Raw genomic sequence first — 20542 nt, 5'->3', positions numbered from 1 at the left:
GTTATGGTACTCATCGCGGCGGTGATCACAGCTGTGTACATCGGCATGTACATCCGTGGCAGCCGGAACCAGACAGCGGAAGCCTTGCTGGCCGCCCCCGAATTCATGGCCCTCTGCGCTGGCGAAGCTTCAATGTCAGGATGCCAGAACGTCACCCTGTGCGTACGCGGGCGCTGCAAAGGACCTAACATGTTTGGGGCCTTAGTGCAACCTTTCGGGGCTGCGAAACTTTGTCATCAGTATCTCATCAGCTTAATGGCCAGTCTGCTTCACGGCTGGCTCATTGCTTTTCGCGCTTTTCCTGAGGTCATAAGGATCACTTGATTCTCAATAGTAGAGGAGGTTCCACGAATGGAAAAAAGCCTTTACTATTATACCTTCCCAATTTTTCTTCTCATCAGCCCGTATCTTCGTGCTTTATCAACTTGCGATGAAATCAAGAGACTCCATTAACACCTGTGCAGATCGCGCTTTGATGGTTCCTGGATTATGGTAACGTCATCGGCAGAGAGCAGAAATTTATCTTGCTGCAGTTGGCAGGAGTGGCGGGGGCTGGTGTGTTCGTTGTCTTTGATTACTACTCTAGATCCCGACAATATGTTTCTTGATTTCGAGTAGAAGTTGGCACACATTTAAGAAGTGAGTCCTCTATATGCCAGTGGATACCCAGTGAAACGTGGCTCTTACATATTTGCGGGACTTTGCTGCAAACACAGCAATCGGCAGCAGCTCCGGCCCATTGCCTTACAAATGTGTCGAGTTGCTCATAACAGCTCGCCTACAATCAGGCTGATTTTACCTGAATATTTGGGAGCCATATAATAGAGGTATAAATTTGGAGGCTTTCAAGAGGACCAAGGGGTATCTTTATCAAATCTCGATCGACACCGTTAAACCTTGGTGAGCTCTTTAAGAGTTAACGTTGCAACACAACTCCGGGGGACACACCCTCGAACTCACCATTTTCCAGGCACTGCCTTCTTGCATTTAGAACTATTGTAAATGTTGCGCGCATGCGCTTCTATCAGAACCTTTAATCTTTGGCAGCTTAAACCTGTGCCTGTCATTTCAAGTTTGGCCAGTTGATGTGTACTCACATAAAGAACCATCGGCGCGACAACAACGGAAGTCGTAGCACGCGTGCTTTCTGTTGTCTCCTTATTTTGTTCGCGGTGCTTAATGTGAACCTGTGCCTACAGCGGGCGGCCTCATGTTGTTTAGAGTGCAAAACGCAACTTTCTGTCGTCCTCATTCCTCAGGTACATGACAGATGCAATGAATCCCGACGCCCAGCCTTGTGTCGACTTCTACGAGAACGTATGCGGCCGATGGCGAGCGGACAGCTCTCACCGAGTGCCCTACAGAGAGGAACACGTACGCGCCTTCAACCGGCGCGTTGCCGACGCATTGTTGAGCCGGGCCGCTAGAAGCGAGAACTCCACCGAGCAGCTCGGGCTCGAGGACCAGATGGCGCTCTTCTACTCCAGCTGTTTCTCGATGGCCGCTGGCTACAAGAAGACAAGCAATGTGACGACTGTGTTGGCCGCGATCGCCACCGACTCCTCGAGGTGGACGCAAGCCTCCACGTTCAGCGCTTTGCTCGATCTCGCGGTCAGCACGGCTCTGAGAAGCGGGTTACCTTCGTTCCTTCGTATACAGTTGTTCAGAAGACGTCCGTACCGCGTCAGCGTGGGCGAGACGCTGGCGTCTACGTTTTCCCAGCGCTTGCAGGAGGCCAAGCAGTTCGTCTCCTCTGTAATCCATGATCTCGGCGCTGAGTTATCGTCTAGTACGAACTCAACTGCTGTGTTTCTTATCGACCATCGCGTTGAAAGCGGCCGAGCCAAAGCCGATGACCAGCCGTGGACAGCGCTGCGTAGCCCGGACGAGCTCAAATTCATCGCACCGGAGCTCCTGTGGCGGGATGCTCTGCAAAGAGGTCTTTCATCGATTCTGAGAACTGAGCGCGAGAACGACACGGGGGTGGAAGTTAGGGGAGCGGACTCCATCCGAAGCATTATCGGTTACCTGAGGCAGCAGCAGCTCCGGGCAGCCGGTCTCTATGCTCTCGTTGTATTGCTTGCGCAGGTAAGTCCGTTTGAACCATTCAGACACCGCAGGTGGCATGACGCACGCAGGCAGAGAAGGTTCAAGCCAGTCAAACGAGTAAAATCACGCGAGGAGAATAACCGTGTGCCCAGTTGTCATTTTTATCTTGGCATTCAACATCTCCTTGCTAATCTCTGTCACTCCATTCAATGGTTCTACAGATATAGGTGCCGCAATTTCTCGGCAATCAATAACAAATGTTTCATACAGTGGTTACCTCGAATTACTTATAAATTGACAGTTTAGAGCAAATATACGCCTATAAAACTAAGTGTGGATGCCTTTCATATGCTAAACATTATCAGGTGGAACGCTGCGATAAGCCACGAATTTAAGCGATTACCCGAGTTTACGATGCTGTTTAATTCATGATAAGAAGCGTTATCCTGTGAGGTTGCTCCGGAGTCGCCATTTCCTATCTTTCTGATCCACTTCCAGTACTGTTACCTTGAGCGGTGTCGACAAACTCGGTATTCCGCAGCAGTTAACTTCTCGGACGCAGATGGCTCGACATGCACGTCAGTTTTTTATACTTTCTGACGTTTACGAACCCAGTGACCTATATCCAGATTTTGACGGAAACCCGTCTGTTCGCGTATGTTCATGGCGGAAATTCTTTGAATTTTTGAATTTCAATTTATTGTGCTTCAGCCATGGAACAGAGGCAAAACGCGGTAACGCGGAAACAAGACCCCCGTAGTGAGGCCGGAACGTAATTTTTTAGGACGGTTGGTCGGCGCTTGAAGAAATTCCGCCAACCCAGTGACTATGTGAAAGACATACCGGAGCACATGCGGATTCCTTTCCGGATATTATTATCATTAGTATAACCAAGGTACCGAAGGATAAAGGCCTTCTCTACTGTTCTTCAAATAAACCAATTCTGCACCAGCTGCGGCAACCACACCGAGCAGACTTCGTAATCTCATCCGCCTACCTCACTCCGCGCCACTCCCTCCCAAGTATGCGTTCCCGTTTATCTTCACCGTTACTGTCTCCATATCGTGAACAAGGAACTGTATGACTTTCAAAATGTCATTCTCATCCCATGTGATTCGGTCAATGACGGCAGTCGTTCGTTGCCGTTGATACCTCCCTTGATAAAATTTCATCGCAGTCTAGACTTTGAGCTAGCCTTAGCTTTCCTAGGAAGGACTGCCAGAGAGCAGTTTTGTGAATGAAGTAGCATGCAATATGAACATCGTCTTTCACGGAAGGTCACAACCTCCGCCCCTCATTTTTTGTTGCTAAACCATACCGTACACAACCAAGGCCTGCCAGCGAAGATCGAGCTCAGATATGCTTCTGTTCGGTTTGTATTATTAAATTCCAGTACCACGTTGCACAGAGGACATTACTGAGCGAAGTGGTATCTATTACAGAAGAATAAATTAGCAATGAGGGAACGCAGACGTAAGGAAAGTAAAAACGCATTAGAATAAAACGCAGCAATAGAAAGAACTTACTGGTGACAGCAACGTTGTAAATAAACGAAAAGAATAGAAAAGATGAGAATGTACCGCAGCATTTCTATGTAGGCGTCGCTATAGGAGAAAAATTAAGAAAAAGTGTGGACACAGAAAGACACGAGGAAAAAAGAAACTAAAAGTATAGTTAATGAAGGAGGTTATTCTAAAATCTGCTGCCTTATTTGGAAGGCAAGATATTTTGCCCAAATTTGAGCGACGAGATGAAAGGCAACGCGGCACAGTAGCTAACGGCCACAGCAAAACTGGTCTGTGCAGTGTTCTTTTAATGATTAGGAAATAGACTATACAGCTCGTTTTTGAGCTTTGGAGACGACTGAAATAGTCTTGGAGAAGCAGGAGAACTGCAACTCCAGTACAGTTCCAAGCGGAGGAATATTAGGAATGGTAGTGGGCTCTTTTTCTGGAAACTTAGTATATTCATGTATGTGGTGTAAGAGTTGTCGGAAAACTACACCAGTTGCAAGCAATTCGGGAAAGCGTTCTAGGCCACTTGTTTCACCGCGTGGCTCGTGACAAGAACCTGATATTTTCTGAATAAAATTACCTTGCGGCAGCGAAGGTTCAATATGCTGGCCAGTTTATGTGCCTCAGAGGCTATGTATGGTTTTGATAGCCTATTTATGTGTCTGATTGTCTGTGTACAAGTCAGAACCGTCGTTACGGCGCGACGTTGCGAACGCGTGCTCGCGCTGGGTTATAGCCTTAAACCGTGAGATGCGGCAACTATGTTGTAAAAATGTCAGTTTGGACAGTTTTTCTGCATGTTTCGAAAATCACGGCAATGGACAATGGAAATCCCGTTTCCGCTTGTTTGAAGGCACCGGGAAATTTTATTGGAGTTTTAGATTATTCAAAAATGAAACTTTATTCAGCCGACTGGTTCTAAAGCATCGCAGTGTACATAGTGGCCCGTTGTTTAAAATTAGAATAGTTTTGGAACAAATGTTATATCAGGCATTTAGAAACCGCTGCGTTTGATGTTTATGAGCGATAATTTTAAACCTAAATCCCTTGGGAAGCCCAGTCCGTTACCTTTGCGAGTAGTTATGGCCAGAGAGGCGACTTTTCCCACTGAGCTACCATAGGACAGAATGCTTAATGGCTCTAGCTAGCAGCTGCCCCGGTATGTTGACAGGTTTTGCAAGATTCATGAGGTGCGTGACGAGAGCGTTGAGTTCACTGTTCAATTTTTAACGCTCCTACAGCACTGCGCCGCCATGACAGCTGTTAAATCAGCCATGGTACAGGTGCCAGTAAACCAGCCACGAGGCTTAAAACGAAAACTTCCTTTGGAATACCAGCAACCTAAACTTTTAGATAGATATTAGCTAATTACTCCCGATGCGATTGTGATCAAAGCCTGTCAGCACGTGCAGGATTGTTTTGGAGGAAACGCCACATACACAAGGTGTTTTGTAGCGAAAGCTACATTGGCCACGAACTCGCAGCTTCGCCGTGCTCGCATTCCCACCGCGGTTGCACCGCACCACGTGACCGATCACGTGACTGGTCACGTGGCCAACCGCGTGACGAACAACTTGACCACAACTAGCCAGACAACAAGACTAACCTGGACTTGCAATTAATATTAGCCAAGGCTAACCAAGCTATGCCTTAGCTTTCGCTACGTATATCCTGGCATAGCCGAGCTAAGCCACTGCCAATTTTTTCTCTGCCCGGCCGCAGGTGATGAAGTATGCGCCCACCGAGGAACAGGCAAAGGTGACGCCTGTAGAAAAGAACGTGGCCGGTTGCCTCGGCGTGACTGCTGAGAACTTCGGCCGGTTGTATCCACTGTGGGTGGCACGGACATTGCAGCGCAAGGGTGAGGTCACTGCTGCCCGGTCCCTCTTCCAGGATATCGTGGCCACTCTCAAGAGTGACCGGAGAGTGAACGGCGGTGTCCTGATCGACACGGACCGGCTGGTAAAAGCACGGCTCTTCATATACGGTACATATTTACTTTCGTGGTGTACGTCTTTCCATCCTTACCTAAATATCTGCAGTCATATTGATCATGGCTGCGAACGCTGGTTGTGGTTGTTGGAGGAATAACCACCACATCTTTCGATAATAACCCTCTGCAGTGTCTCAGTGGCTTTGGCTTTGGGCTAATAATCTTTGTAATCAATTTTCATAGCAGCGATCCTCATCATTCATGTTATTCACACCAACATCTACATAGGCATTCCGTTGGTACCCCTAGTTCAATTGTTGTGATCTCAACTTTAGTGGGGCATTTTCCTTTCTGTACCAGTGCCGTGGTCTCAGTAACTGTGCCAGTGGCATTTCGATGAGGAATAAATGCAGAACAATCTGTAGCGTACTAAACTTAGGGCGCGTTAAACTGTTGGTATTCATCTAGAACCTTCCACTCAGCAACGCATCTCAGACGCAACATTTTTTTTTCTTAGCACCACCAAACTTTTAAACGTGATTAATTTGATATTTACCTGTCACGACGAACCTGCCATGGACTGCAATTTAATTTAAGGCATATGAGATTGGTTTCTTACAAGCTGAGAAAAAAAATGCTTAGTGAGCCTTAGTGAACAAAAGAGCGGTCCAAAAGTCGCGAATTTCGCCATGTTATGTGTTTCGGCACTGTGAAAATCAGTCGGCACAGCGCTTTGGATTACCGCCAATAAAGGTTCAGTAAACGGAGCGTGGTATTGTCCTTGAACATTTCTCACGCTTTTCCTAACTGAAGCCGCCAGCTTTTGTGTGCTCAAGCTGCTAGGGGACAGCAGTGCGTTTTCTCACAGACAAAAATGTTTCTTAGTTTCCGACGGGGAGGCATCATTGCAATGATATGCGAATCACGTGCTGCGTTTGTTTATGTACGCATCTGTGCTTATTTCTTACAAATGGCTGTTCGTTTACTGTGATTCAAAGTTCACTTTTAGTTTATTCTGATTAAAAGTGTAAAAAATCTTGCTGCTCCCTTACTCGCGAGGAAATCATTTTAGCACAAGGCTGCACGCAGGGCAAAACGCTACATTCTGATGTTTTCCAGGGCCTAAAATAATAATAATGGTTCTGTTGTTTGTCTCAAGCTACGCCCTTGCTTTATAGCTTCCTATTGATGATCCAGATACGCAAAAGGAGAACATTAGTTATTGACTAGCGTAAAGAAAAAAGGAAGAAAGCTCTTGAAATCGCGTCAAGGAGCTCCGGTGCCACTACGCGTCCTTGTTTTTCCTAAACGCAGTCACTGCAGAACAGTCAAAAAGTGGAGAGACGTAAAAGCCAGAAAAAGCAAAATGTTTCGTCGAAACCTAAGCGGCGCAGCCTTTCTGACGAGCAAGAACGGTAACTTGCACAACGTCCCCCTCATAGTGGAGCAAGCTGTTTTCCATCTGACCGACAATCGCATGCCGGTAGGTACGAAGTGAAAGATAATAGGTGTAACACTAAAACAGAAAATGTCGCTAAGAAGGCTGGACAGTCAAGAAGCTTACGTAACCAGGGCACGCACAAAGCCTGGCCATTGAACTTCCTAGCCTGTTCTGGTCTTAAAACTGCCATTGTGCAACTTGTCTGCTCAGCCTGCTCAGCCCACCTCTTCAAGTAAAGTTCCTCACTGCGGTGTCTTTGAGGTGGCAAAACGGTTGCGATCTCTTTGCGCAGACCTTTATGCCTAATATGATCTGTCAGTGATAAAAATGGTGTCCCATTCCCTGGGCGAATCACGTATAAAATGTGCTACAATTTACGGGTTAGCTCCTACGTGTAAGCTAATGGTACTAAACCGCATCCTTCATAAAACTGCCACTAATCGTACTTACCGCCTCTAATATTGTAACGAATAGTACACCAAAAACACTCGGGGACCAAGGAGCTACACAGCCGGTAGAGCGAGCACGAGCAGGAAGAAGATTTTCTTCGTCCTCTGCTTCTATCGCCTGAGTTCCCTTCGTCCTCCTCTTCTATCACCTGTGTCATTGCTCCCTCCCCTGCAGCATCGCCCCGATGCGGCCATCGTGCGCTAGAGTGACGAGCAGAAAGCGAGCGTGCTAGGGTGAGGCACGAGGATCACAACATAGAACAGGGCACAGCGGTCAGCCTCAAGTTCAATCGGGTGGTCGGTCGTGGTACGGCTTCATACGAACGACGTGCACAACGTCGGTAAGCTTGCGTCTGTGGGATGAGCTGGCTTGGGTGGCGGGTTGAACTTCGTAGGTGACGTCGCTAATGCGGCGGAGGACACGGTATGGGCCGAAGTATCGACGGAGTAATTTTTCAGACAGCCCGCGGTGACGAACGGGCGTCCAAATTCACACATAGTCGCCTGGCTCGTAGGCAACGAAGCGCCGTCCCTGGTTGTAGCGGCCAGCGTCTAGTTGCTGTTGACGGTGTATGCGCTGCCTTGCCAGTTGCCGCGCTTCTTCCGCACGCTGCACAAAAGTGGCGATGTCGAGGTCAGGGTCACTCTCGCAGTGGGGGTCAACAGGCAGCATAGCATCCAGCGTAGTAGTAACTCGACGGCCGAAGACAAGCTGGAAGGGAGTGAGCCGCGTTGTCTCCTGCAGTGCCGTATTGTAAGCGAATGTAGCGTATGGCAGAATTTGGTCCCAGGTTTTATGCTCTATATCCACGTACATGGAAAGCATGTCGGGCAGAGTTCTGTTGAGCCGTTCCACCAAGCCATTGGTCTGCGGGTGGTACGCCGTCGCACGTCTATGGCTGGTGTGCGTCAATTTCAGCACAGCCTGGGTTAGGCGGGCTGTGAAAGCTGCCCCACGGTCAGTAATAATGACCGCAGGGGCGCCATGACGCAGGACGATGCTGTGGACAAAAAACTCGGCTACTTCGGCAGCAGTTCCGCTCGCAAGCGACGTGGTCTCAGCATAACGTGTCAAGTAGTCCGTCGCAACAGCGATCCACCGTTTTCCAGTGGATGACTTCGGGAAGGGGCCAAGGAGATCCATTCCAACTTGTTGAAAAGGGATCTTCGGTGGCGCTATTGGCTGAAGAAATCCGGCTGGTTTCATGGGTGGAGACTTCCGGCGTTGGCAGTCGCGGCAGGTTCGCACGTAGGTCTGCACTGATGGAAGCAATTTGGGCCAATAGTACTTCTCCCGAATCCTTGATAGCGTGCGACTGACTCCCAAGTGGCCGGCGGACGGCTCGTCGTGACAAGCGCTCAAGATGTCAGGTCGTAACTGGGTGGGCACCACGAGTAAAAATGTCTCGGTGGACTTTCCAAAGTTGCGCTTGTAGAGAACGCCATTTCGCATGGTGAAGGATTGCAGGCCACGACGAAAAACACGCGGAACCCGACCACTGTGACCTTCCAGGTGCTCGATGAGCGGCACTAGCTCCGGGTCCGTTCGTTGAAGCTGAGCCACATGGGATGGGCTAAGAGCACGAATGAAAGGAAGATCTTCGGTGATTTCTTGCGGAGCGTGGTCCACGGGCGCGCGTGATAAGCAATCCGCATCTTGGTGCTGCCGGCCCGACTTGTAAACGACAGTCACGTCGTACTCTTGCAAACAGAGGCTCCACCTAGCCAACCGGCCGGACGGATCTTTAAGGCTTGCCAGCCAGCATAACGAGTGATGGTCGCTGACAACACGGAAGGGTCGTCAGTACAGGTATGGACGAAACTTGCTGATGGCCCAGATCACCGCAAGGCATTCTTTCTCTGTCGTCGAATAGTTCGCCTCCGATCGCGAAAGTGTTCGGCTCGCGTAAGCGATAACGCGTTCCACGCCGTCCTGCCACTGGATAAGTACCGCCCCAAGGCCAACATTGCTGGCATCGGTGTGTATGTCGGTGGCGGCGTCTTCATCGAAATGGGCGAGTATCGGGGGGCTGTGTAGGCGGTTGCGGAGCTCCTGAAAAGCTTCTTCTTGGTCGCTTCCCCACAGAAAGGGTATTTCGTCTCTAGTCAGTGCTGTCAACGGGTCAGCTATTCTGGAGAAATCGGGCACAAAGCGTCGGTAGTAAGAACAGAGGCCCAGAAAACGTCGAAGTGACTTCTTGTCGGTTGGGCGCGGAAAGCTGGAGACGGCAGCAGTCTTGTCGGGGTCCGGGAGAACGCCTTGTGCGCTGACAACATGGCCAAGGAAGCGAAGTTCCGTGAAACCAAAATGACATTTCTCGGGCTTGATCGTTAGTTGCGCGCATTTCAGGGCTCGAAGCACGATGCGCAGCCGGTATAAGTGTTGATCGAAGGTAGGCGAGAAAATGACGACGTCGTCCAAGTACACCAAGCAAGACTGCCACTTCTGACCGGATAAAACGGTGTCCATCATACGCTGGAACGTGGCCGGCGCCGAGCAAAGACCAAACGGGAGCACCTTGAACTCGTATAAACCGTCTGGAGTCACGAAAGCCGTCTTCTCTCGGTCTCTCTGGTCCACCTCTATCTGCCAGTATCCGCTTTTGAGATCTAATGAGGAGAAGAACCTGGCGTCACGTAATCGGTCGAGGGCATCGTCAATCCTGGGAAGCGGATAAACGTCCTTTTTGGTCACGTTGTTTAGTTTCCGGTAATCAACACAGAATCTCAAGGTGCCGTCTTTCTTTTTGACGAGGACAACGGGCGACGCCCATGGGCTTGTTGACGGCTGAATAACATCGTCTGCAAGCATTTCATCGACTTGCGTTTTGATGGCTTCGCGTTCCTTAGGAGAAACACGGTATGGGCGCTGGCATACAGGCGGCGTGGCCTCGTCTGTGATGATGCGATGCTTGGCGACAGGTGTACGACCGACCCTGGAGCTGGTGGTGAAGCAATCTGCAAAATCTGCTAGAAGAGCAGACAGAAGATTCTTCTGCTCAGGTGCCAAGTCCGGGTTGATTTTCACGGTCTGCAGGGCGTGGCATGGTGCGGCCTCGTCTTGAGGGCTTGCCCCGACGGCGCATAAATCAGGCAACACAGTAACTTCGTGAAGTAAGGCAACAACCGTGTCCCTGGCGAGGTGCTGAACCTCGTTGGCGAAGTTCGTGAGTAGGACACTAGTACAACCGTTATGCTACTGGACGAGGCCTCGAGCGACGGCTATTCCCTTCGCGAGCAGCAGCGGGAGGTGGCTATCCGCGATACCCTCGTAATCGTGGAACAAGTCATGTCTCACGAGAACCAGGACGCTAGACCGTCGTGGCACCATCACGTCATCGTCGACTATACGCAGAGCGTTGATTCCCGGATCTCTGTCGGTATGCGCCACGGCCTGTTTCGTCGAGAACGTGATCCGGGCTTCGTTCAGGTCAATGACAGCGCCGTTCGTCTGCAGAAAGTCGAGGCCCAGGATCAAGTCCCTCGAACACTCGGACAGTACCACGAATTCACAGACGTACAGAAAACCACGGATGCCGACCCTTGCAGTACACTTGCCAGCAGGGGTAATCAGGTGACTCCCAGCAGTACGAATGCTCGGCCCAGACCATCGCGTCAAAACTTTCTTTAATTCTTGGGCGAGGGCACGGCTCATTACGGAGTAATCGGCACCGGTGTCGAGTAAGGCGGAGACGTCGACTCCATCAATTGTTACGTACAAATCGGAGGTAGCGTGTCGGATGCTGTCGCTACCTGCCCCCGGCGAAATGGCGTATCGCCGTGATGGTGGCGGAGGATCTTCACATTTCCCTACAGCAGCGGCCTTGCCTCCGGAGGCCGTCGGCATTAGTTTTCCCGGCGTGGGCTGGGCGAACGGCGTCCGGAATAGCTTTGCGCTCCGCGGGGACTTGGAGAACGGTAGCGCATTGGGGACGGTGATCGAGACCCGCGGCGACCGGATGTGACGAGATTCTGTCGCTCCAATAGGTGAGAGGCTATCTCAAGTGGCCTTTCGCCATTGCGAGGGCAGGGGTCGTCCGGGGCGAAACCCCGCAGGCCCACGCGGCGGTACGGGCACGCCCTACAGAGGTGACCCGCCTCGCCACAATGATAACAGAGGGGCCGACGGTCTGGGGCCCGCCACACTTGACTCTTACGCGTCCGCTCGCAGGCTGGCAGAGCGGGGTCACGAGGGGGACCCGGTGGCCGCACTGAGGAGCCGCGGCATTGATGGTGTAGCCCGACGTCGGAGCTTGACGGAGTACAGACGCGTACGTGGGTCTTGCGTCAAGCTGGAGGGGTACCTCAGATGCTTGTTGTTGGGCTGCGAGGCGCACCTCGTCGCAGACGACGCCAGTCAGCGACGCGAAGGATGGCATGTTAGAAGGCGTCCGAAGGGCTTGGAGTTCCTCCCGGACGACGGAGCGGATGAGTTCGCGTAAGTCATCCGGGGCGCTTCCGAGATGCATAGAACAGGTGTCTGGCCCGAAGGCGTTGACGTCACGATTGTATTGGCGGGCTCGTTGCTGTAGAGTCTTCTCCATGGTGGCCGCCTCGCTGAGAAACTCGGCCACAGTGCGCGGTGGGCTGCGCACGAGTCCCGCGTATAGCTCCTGCTTGACACCACGCATTAAATGGCGAAGCTTCTTGTCTTCCGACATAGAGGGGTCCGCGCGCTTGAAAAGGCGGGTCATGTCCTCAAAGAACATGCGGACACTCTCGTTCGGGCGCTGGTTGCGCGAGTGTAGCGCAGCTTCAGCTCGCTCCCGGCGGTCGGCGTTTGGAAAAGTGGCGAGCAGGTTGCGGCAGAAGGCCTCCCTAGATGGAAACGAAGCCTCATGGTTTTCGAACCATGTCCGCGCCGACTCTTCGAGAGCGAAATACGCGTTGTGGAGCTTCCGCTCATCGCTCCACCCGTTGTAACGGGCGACACGCTCGAATGTCTCGAGCCAGTCCTCGGCGTCCTCGAACACGTCGCCATGAAAAGACGGGGGTGTTCGTGGCTGCTGGCACAGGATGTGAGCTGGGAGCCTACTCTCAGTTGACATGGGATCTGGCTCCTCCGACGTCCGAGGCTGTGTCGTCCTGGTGGCTGCCGGAAGGGGTCCGAACTCTGGGGACTCTCCTCGCAGGCGGCGGCCGCGGCGCTGGTGGACCGGGGTGAGATCCGTGATCACAGGTGGGCTGCGCGGGTCTGGAAGCGTACCCCGCACCTCCACCAGATTTGTAACGAATAGTACACCAAAAACACTCGGGGACCAAGGAGCTACACAGCCGGTAGAGCGAGCACGAGCAGGAAGAAGATTTTCTTCGTCCTCTGCTTCTATCGCCTGAGTTCCCTTCGTCCTCCTCTTCTATCACCTGTGTCAATATCATAAATAAAAGCACAATGTTTGGTCAGTTCGTTAATATGCACGGTAGAAAATTACCCGTCAAGACGGCTAACAGACGAGGAAACGCAATCAGAAGCGCATTGTCCTTACCTCACTGCTTTTGATCTTATAGTTCTTCTGTTCGACATCTATTTTTCTATGGTGGAGAACATTTGTTAAATACCACGCTTTCATTTGACATTCTTTCAATCGTGAGCAGTGGATTGTGACAGCTTGTGCAAAAATTATTTTTCTTTTATTTTCAAGATAGGCTTTCTCAAAAGACGTCCTCTTCAGTATATAAACACTTCGTGTTAAATCGTGTTTTTTTTAATATGGAAGATACACACAAAGATTGTATATGTCGTTTTACTTCAGTGAGCTTCTTTACTGTAGCTGCGCCCCGAATTTCAGTTCGGCAAAAATGCTTCTCAGACTGTGGGTAGTATCGGACGTATAATTCCTTCCTTTCTGACCATCCATTGTTTCGTATCTTTTGGACTCTTATCGACGCTGTCTATCTATTACAGGCAAAATCTTTACGAAGTGTCTTGTTTTCGTTTTAGATTTGGTACGGAAAGTGAGGTACACATGGTGTTTTTATTTGCTGTTGATCTTTTTGCGTTGTACATATACAGCCTTTTTCAAAAATTACAGCCCAATGAGGTTTCTGCTATTCCATGTAACGGGCTGTTGTAACGGTCATGTAAATTGTATGCTCTGGAGGTGAGAAAAAAAACTGGTCTTCTCACATCCTAGACGTTCGGAACGGTAACATTGCAAAACGCACCATATGGTATGACCCTGAAGTAAACCCTGTTTGCTGCATACTTTTCACAAAGGCTGTGCTTATGTTGGAGTTCTATATATTCAACGCCGCTATGGTCTGCCAAGCCACCCTCGCAGTCGGCACTGTGCTTGTACGAGCTGGATGAAAATTTTGTAATATGTGAACAAATATTTATTGTAAAAAATTTATTATTATTATTATTATTATTATTATTATTATTATTATTATTATTATTATTATTATTATTATTATTATTATTATTATTATTATTATTATTATTATTATTATTATTATTATTATTATTATTATTATTATTAATGCGAATAAACAGAAAATACATGCATCAATAAAAACGCTACCGAGTGCGGTCATAGTGTTTTTCACAGCTCAGAAAGATTGGTCAATGCATTTGGAGCCGACTTTAAGTGAGCTACAGTCCTGAGTAGCTTATTTATTTTGGGGGAATCTCATTTTACCCCGTGAACAGTCTCACTTTGCTCCCGTTTTCGCGGCAGAATGCGCCACTTTGAATTTATACTGTAAAATTCTGCTGTGTTCAACTTCTCTTGGCATTATCAAATTTTCGGAGTGTGATGCAAGGACTGTAGCAAGTAATTCTGTTTTTTTATTGTAGCCAATTGCGAATAATAGAAAAAAATTCATGGATGACAAATTTTTGTCGCGTTTTGCTTCACTCTCTCCTAGCTCATAGCCTGTTTTTCGACGGCGAAGCGTAAAAATTCATTGCTATTTTATTTCGCGGTTAGAACGAAGCTAGTCGGCATGAAGCACACTGAGACACTGCTCCCATGGTCGCTTCCAGCTTTGCGACGCTTGCAGAGCGGAGGATTCACAGGTCTCAAAAGTGCACCTAATAGGGAGCTATATAGCACACTTACCGTAAACTACCGCCGCCAAAAGCACATGCGCAGCTGTACCTTCGGGGTGATCTGCGCGTCTGATGTCTGCAACTGGCCTTAGCGGTATAGGATAATGGGGTGCTAAAACCTCTAATGTATATTATCAAACATTTAGTCAACGCTGTCACCACGTTTTCCTGCTACAGACGAAGCCGGCAATGAGAGCCTACGCGCGATGCCCCTGCTGGCTACCCTGAGGCCAGAATTTCTGCCAAACCTGGCCGCCGTGGCAGCAGCCGGAGTAGGCGAGGAAGAACCTGCCCCCAAGGAGTACTGGCTGCCCCAGCTTCGAGGTCACGTCGGATACAGCGGCGACGGCCAGTTCCTCATCAGCTCGACCTACGTGTCCGGAACCGGCGTCTTCGCGGACGTCTCCGCGGACCGCAGCCTGCAGACGAGTGCGAACATAGGACTTATTCTCATTCAGCGCGCAGTCCTGTTCAGCATTAGGCGATATGTCTACACAGGCATGACTAAGGAGACAAATAGAAGACTCCAAGACTATGCACCCTACTTCGGTGCGAATAGTGTGCACTCTGAACACAAATTGGCCTATACGGAAGTAAGAAGGAAGTAAGCTGCCCTCTTGCGCTCTACCTTTAAAGCTCAGTGCATGCCGCCCAACCCGAGGGTAGACGGTTGGCAACGAAAATTCCTTCTTCAAAACATGCAAAGTTCTAGCAGTTCCGAAAAATTTTAACTGAGGTTTAAATCTCCTCTATATTCTAACCTCAAGAGCCCCGGTGCAGCGTTTAAAAATCTCCTGCCATCGCTGACTGCATCAAGTTACTATGCTTTGCAGTGGGAATATACCCTCGTTACCAGGGGTAAGCATTCCGAATATGCAGCGATCAAAAGCGACCCCGGGACTTTGGTGGCTTACCCTGCCCCTAAAACGGGGTGCGCTACACGACAGTTTGCTCCCTTCTTACTCCAATAGAGGGTTGATCTTGTTTACAGTGATCGGAATATGCTAGGATAACTTTCCAGCCCAACAGGTACCAATATTGCGCTTACTGCAGCGTCGTCTCCTCGGGCTACCTAGAGAACAATCTCATTGGACGGCTCGTGAACATAGAATTTCTGGATTGGAAGAAATAAGCCGACGCACACAGCTGCACTGCGCCCCAAGGTGATAGTCCCCGAACGGGTTGTCATTGGGAGCTGATGGATCGCCCCCCTTGCCCGTTCTTATTGCCTTAACCTGAGACCGGGAACAAAGTACTATCGCGTTTAAAGTATATGGGTCGCGATTGTGAGGAGAAAAAATTGACAGTGGCTTAGCTCAGCTATGCGAGGATATACGTAGCAAGAGCTGCAGTTCCCCCCTGGTTATGTATGTTGTTAAGCTTGTTGTTGCGACTATAATGTTAAGCATTGAATAAGTATTCGGTGAAACACATTGTTTATTTATTGATTTGTTTTAACAGAGATAAACACTGCCCGATGATCGGTAAAGTAACACGCAGTTGTCTCACAGTATTTAGACTGGTTGGTTTTCCTCAGATGCACAAAGTCAATGGTAGTTCCCAACTCTGTAGTCTGAATGCGAGTATAGCTAGCTAAGCTAAGATCAAACTTCTCTTTCATCTATCGAGTAAGAGAGTCATGTTCCCTATTGAAATCATCACACCGAGTCGTATCACCTCAGCTTTTATGCACACAGCCACACATACGAAGTTTATCCACACGACCCCACACGCGGCCGCGGCGGCGGCCGAGCTCTGACGTCGTGCGCCGCGCATCAGCTGCCCTTCTCCGGTTGCCGCGCAAGCGCATTCACGCGCGGCGCCGGCGGGCGTATAGTCGGGCCGGCACGGCTCTTCGCGCGGCGGCGGTGAACTCTGACGTCATGCGCCGCGCACCTGCTGCTGCTCTCTGGTTTCGCGCATGCGCACTATCGGCCTCCCAGGGTCACGACGAAATTCTCGACTGGGTAGCGAAGTGTAGCTTTCGCTACAAAAAAAAGTCGTCACCTAAGTTCTGAGGGGCCCGCATGCTGTAGCCACTGGTGACACAACACGATATGGTCGCAAGGCAGAGTTTAAATTTTTTTCTAGAAAATTCGTCCCGTAACATTTCGATCTGGATAGTATTTGAAGTATTTTCCTAGGAGAAAGCGCCCAACGTAACTTTGGCAGCATGCTGTAGCCACTGGTGACACAACACGATATGGTCGCAAGGCAGAGTTTAAATTTTTTTCTAGAAAATTCGTCCCGTAACATTTCGATCTGGATAGTATTTGAAGCATTTTCCTAGGAGAAAGCGCCCAACGTAACTTTGGCAGGGATACTTGGTGTTTCACTCATGTTACTGACATACTGCTGGATGATGATGTTAATAGTGCTGAACAGCGATATCAATGACACTGCTGAAAACGTTTATTGCAAATGCAGCCGTGCTTGTTTCATTCAGAACTCTATTACTATACCACTTGGGAAACTGTGCTTCGACTAGTCCCAGTGGCTAATTTGCAGGGGTTACTTTACAGTCGCGCCGCCAATGAGTTGGGAGTGTGAACTTTGGGCGGCGTCCTACAACTTATTTTTTACGCTATGTTCCCATTTTGAGCAGTGCTGAGCAGTTCGTCTCAACGCTACGACAGGTAAACATTTTCTTAACCTCTGAATTTTAGCCCAGTCAGAGCCCGTATTTCGTTATGTGGACTACATGCGAAGTTTAGTCTCTGGTAAGAACAAAGAACTCTGGTTTCATTATCAAGTTTCCTGTGGGGAAAAACACGCATTATTCAGAGGCAGAATCGCATCATTGTCACAATGTCATGTCGTCACGGAGAAATGCAAAACGCCCATGTTGCTGTGAATGCAATTAAACAGAAAAAAACTGCAGGGGGTCTAAATAAATATGGAGTCCTCCCCGTTGACGTCCATCGTTGTCTTGTGCTGCTGTAGCACATTAACCGCTAAGTAACGTACCATAATATAACATAACTTAGCATGACATAATATAATTAAGCATGTCAGCATTTTTTGTTTAACGTTAAGATAACATGTTAAATTTTTCCTTGTCGCCACGCAGCAACGCGCTATGCAACCCTCGGTACGCTCATCCTGCGCTCCATCTTCGACTCTGACGCCACCTACTTTCCGTCGTGGGCGCATCGATACATCGACGGGTGCTTCGCCAGCTCGGCCTCGAGGGCGCTAGGGCAGCTCGTGGACAGACGACTGGCCAGGGCGATCATGCGCTCTCGTTGGTCTGGTCTACTCGCCAAGTTCCTGAAGGCCAGGTTTCTGGGAGAGGCACCGATTCCGGAACCGGAAGCAGCGGAGCAGCCGACCGCCGAGAGGAGCGCTGTCAACCGGGCGTCCGCCAACAACGACAAACTCTTCTTCCGCCTGCTGTGCTTCGTCGAGTGTGGTGAGCCGGATGGAAGACAGCTCTGCAACGATATGGCAGCTTTGGACCGTCAGTTCACCGAGGCCTTCAAGTGCCCCTGGAGTGACGTGGAACGGGGAGGCAGCTGCGACTGTTACGGCATGAACCACTGCGAGACTCATTTGCCCACAGCGACTGGCGCGCAAAAGAAGGCGGTTTAGGATTGTCTGTAGCGTCCGGAAAGTCGCGGGGCGTTCCGCTGCGTGTGTAAACTGCGCGTTTATATATAGTTGACTATCAGCAGATACAACCGCCAAACATAGATCACGTAACAAGCGTGCTACGCTTGGCAGGAAAGCCCAGCGTCGGAATTGGCGTGAATGTGCCGATTTTATTCCCCCCGAAGCTGGGAAACAATCATTCAATAGTCGCTGCTAAGTACTGGTGCGTCATCTTTTTGTCATGCAAACAGCAGCCGAGGCAAGCTGCTCTTCCCATGGCGGTTGCCTCGGCCCATTGCGTCCCGTAGTAAACAGCATGGGCTCGGTAGATTGTGTGAATTTGTTTTGCCAGAGCATTTAATTTCATAGTCATGCTCTCGGTGACGATAGTAGCCGTTTTTCTGCAGCAGTCATTTAATCGTGCTGACTTGCTCTCGGTTACAACTTAAGCAGGCAGGTTTTGCGCCATCATATGTACTCATGTCCCAAACTTCTTTCCTGCGTTTGTGAGCGCACACATTTAATCTGATTCCCCGAACCTATTTAAGAGCCTGAAATAATTCCGAGATGCTAGAGATTATCGACGTTTACTGCACATCACTAATGTCCCATTTTAGTAAACACTTTTTTTTAATAGACTAAATATTGGTAGACATTGTCATCCATGTGCCCTATAAGGCAGCCCCAAGGCTGCCCTCTTATGCCAGCGCACAACGCCTCCTTCAACTGGTGTGCACAACACTCTCACAGAGTTAATCGAGGCCCACAAGACAGCTCAAATTCACCGCCTCTAACGTACCGTTCATTGTCGCCAAATTCTCAACCAGTTACACATCAACCCTATGGGCGACTATCGCTCTCCTCCACCCCTTTCCACAGGTATATACGGTAGCCTGGTGGTCAAAGCCCTGTCAAATAATGTTTCCTGGACAATAGGACACACGCCGGCGCCCTAAAGCCCGAGCCCTAGGCGGCTCGATGCGGGTTTCGTCTTCCACTGCTGCAGAACATGTTGCAATAGCGCTGGCCATCGCTCACTGCCACTCGTACGGTCCTTAGCGACTCCAAAGCGCCATCGGCAACTGCTCCAGCAACTCCGTTGGCCCTGCCGCGGCACACATCCTCAAAGACTACGTACCTCCGCGACAGATCGGTTTAGTCTGGGTTCCTGTTCCTGATGGGAACTCCGGAAACGAGAGAGTCGACCACTTAGCTCAAGCTTTTACGAACCGGGCGGCCGACGCGTCCTCCTACCCGGGCGCCCGGCGGAGACTTTCCACACCTGCGCTGATATCAGCCTATACAGAGAACGCCGAATATCCCCCCCCCCCCCCAAGTGCGCTCCGTCGATTACAAACTCGCTCCCCTTTCTGTCATTCCGGTTTGGAGCTTATCACCAATGGTGATTTCGACTCTTCCCGCCCGAATTGTAAAAATGGTACCTCGGAACACAGGTTCACATCTTATGGGAAGAAACAACCGACCCCACATGCACTGCTGCCAGGTCCCACCTAAAAGGGATGGAATAGACTGCTGATAACCACAGACAGATCGCGACACGTGGTTCCCGCGTCGTGGGCCCAGGTGGGGGCGGCTGCCTGGGAGCAACGCCGCCCCACTATTCCTCACTAATTATACACTGCGGTCGCTTACAATGTGCTCGCGCGCGTCGACGGCTACTCGCTAGTAGATGAGCATCAGAAGAAGGCTGCTTGCATCCGCACAAAAACGTATTGTCAAAAGTATCTTACTATAAAAAGTGATACCACACAAGAGTATGAGGATGCAAGCGGCACGTTGTGTTTCTTCGATTTTGCCGTCTGGAACCACACAAAGAAGGGCTTTCAGTTCGAGTTGAAAAGCTTTGGAATACGAAGTCGAAATCCAAGAAGTGAACATCAATAGGAGGGCAAGCTGCTATAAAAACGGCTATAGCAGCCGCGCCCATAGAAGACATGAGGAGCGAGCCAGCGTGGACCATATTTTCAATAAACGGACCACGCTACCAAGCGCAGCCAATGGGTGTTGCGGCCGCCAAGATGAAACCCAGAAATCTATCGTGGTACTGTCAGCGCCAGAAAGATTGCGCTCACGTCTATTTGCAACTTTAAAGGGATAAAAAGGAAGGAAACTGTGGAGGTACACAAAGGATTCATGAGAAAGAATCCAGCGGTGTTGCGTTCCCGTGTGCTTTTCTTTTTTATTAACTGAGTACAGGTGAATAGCCACCAAATACTTGGTCGATGGCCCTGTGTGGGTATGTGCATCTTTTGATAGGCTAACAACAACAACAACAACGACGACGACGACGACAGCAACAACAACGACAATGACGACAGCAACAACAACAACAAAGGATTAAAGCAAGGTTGTCGTCTATCACATCCTATATCACTAGAAGGTAAAGGAAAGCCTCTGGGTTCAGTCCTCTCGCCCTTCCTTTTTAACCTCTCGCGCATCAAAATTCCTCTTGAATTAGCAGCCCTACCGGGGCTGCAACACACATTCCATACA

General features: G+C 49.8%; 1 protein-coding gene across 1 annotated transcript; it reads left to right on the top strand.

Moving 5' to 3' along the window:
- The first annotated feature begins 1 nt into the window (after window position 1).
- Window positions 2–18158, top strand: LOC144119795 (uncharacterized). The gene is made up of 5 exons (XM_077652335.1): window positions 2–158; window positions 1260–2088; window positions 5286–5550; window positions 14615–14866; window positions 17508–18158. Exons 1-5 carry the CDS (start codon window positions 4–6, stop codon window positions 18026–18028), a joined length of 2022 nt encoding a protein of 673 aa, XP_077508461.1. The 5' UTR covers window positions 2–3; the 3' UTR covers window positions 18029–18158.
- Window positions 18159–20542: the final 2384 nt, after the last annotated feature.

Source organism: Amblyomma americanum, chromosome 2, assembly GCF_052857255.1.
Source record: "Amblyomma americanum isolate KBUSLIRL-KWMA chromosome 2, ASM5285725v1, whole genome shotgun sequence".
Classification (NCBI taxonomy): domain Eukaryota; kingdom Metazoa; phylum Arthropoda; class Arachnida; order Ixodida; family Ixodidae; genus Amblyomma; species Amblyomma americanum.
The sequence above is the reverse complement of the archived record's forward strand: the minus strand, read 5'-3'. Positions and strand labels throughout refer to the sequence as shown.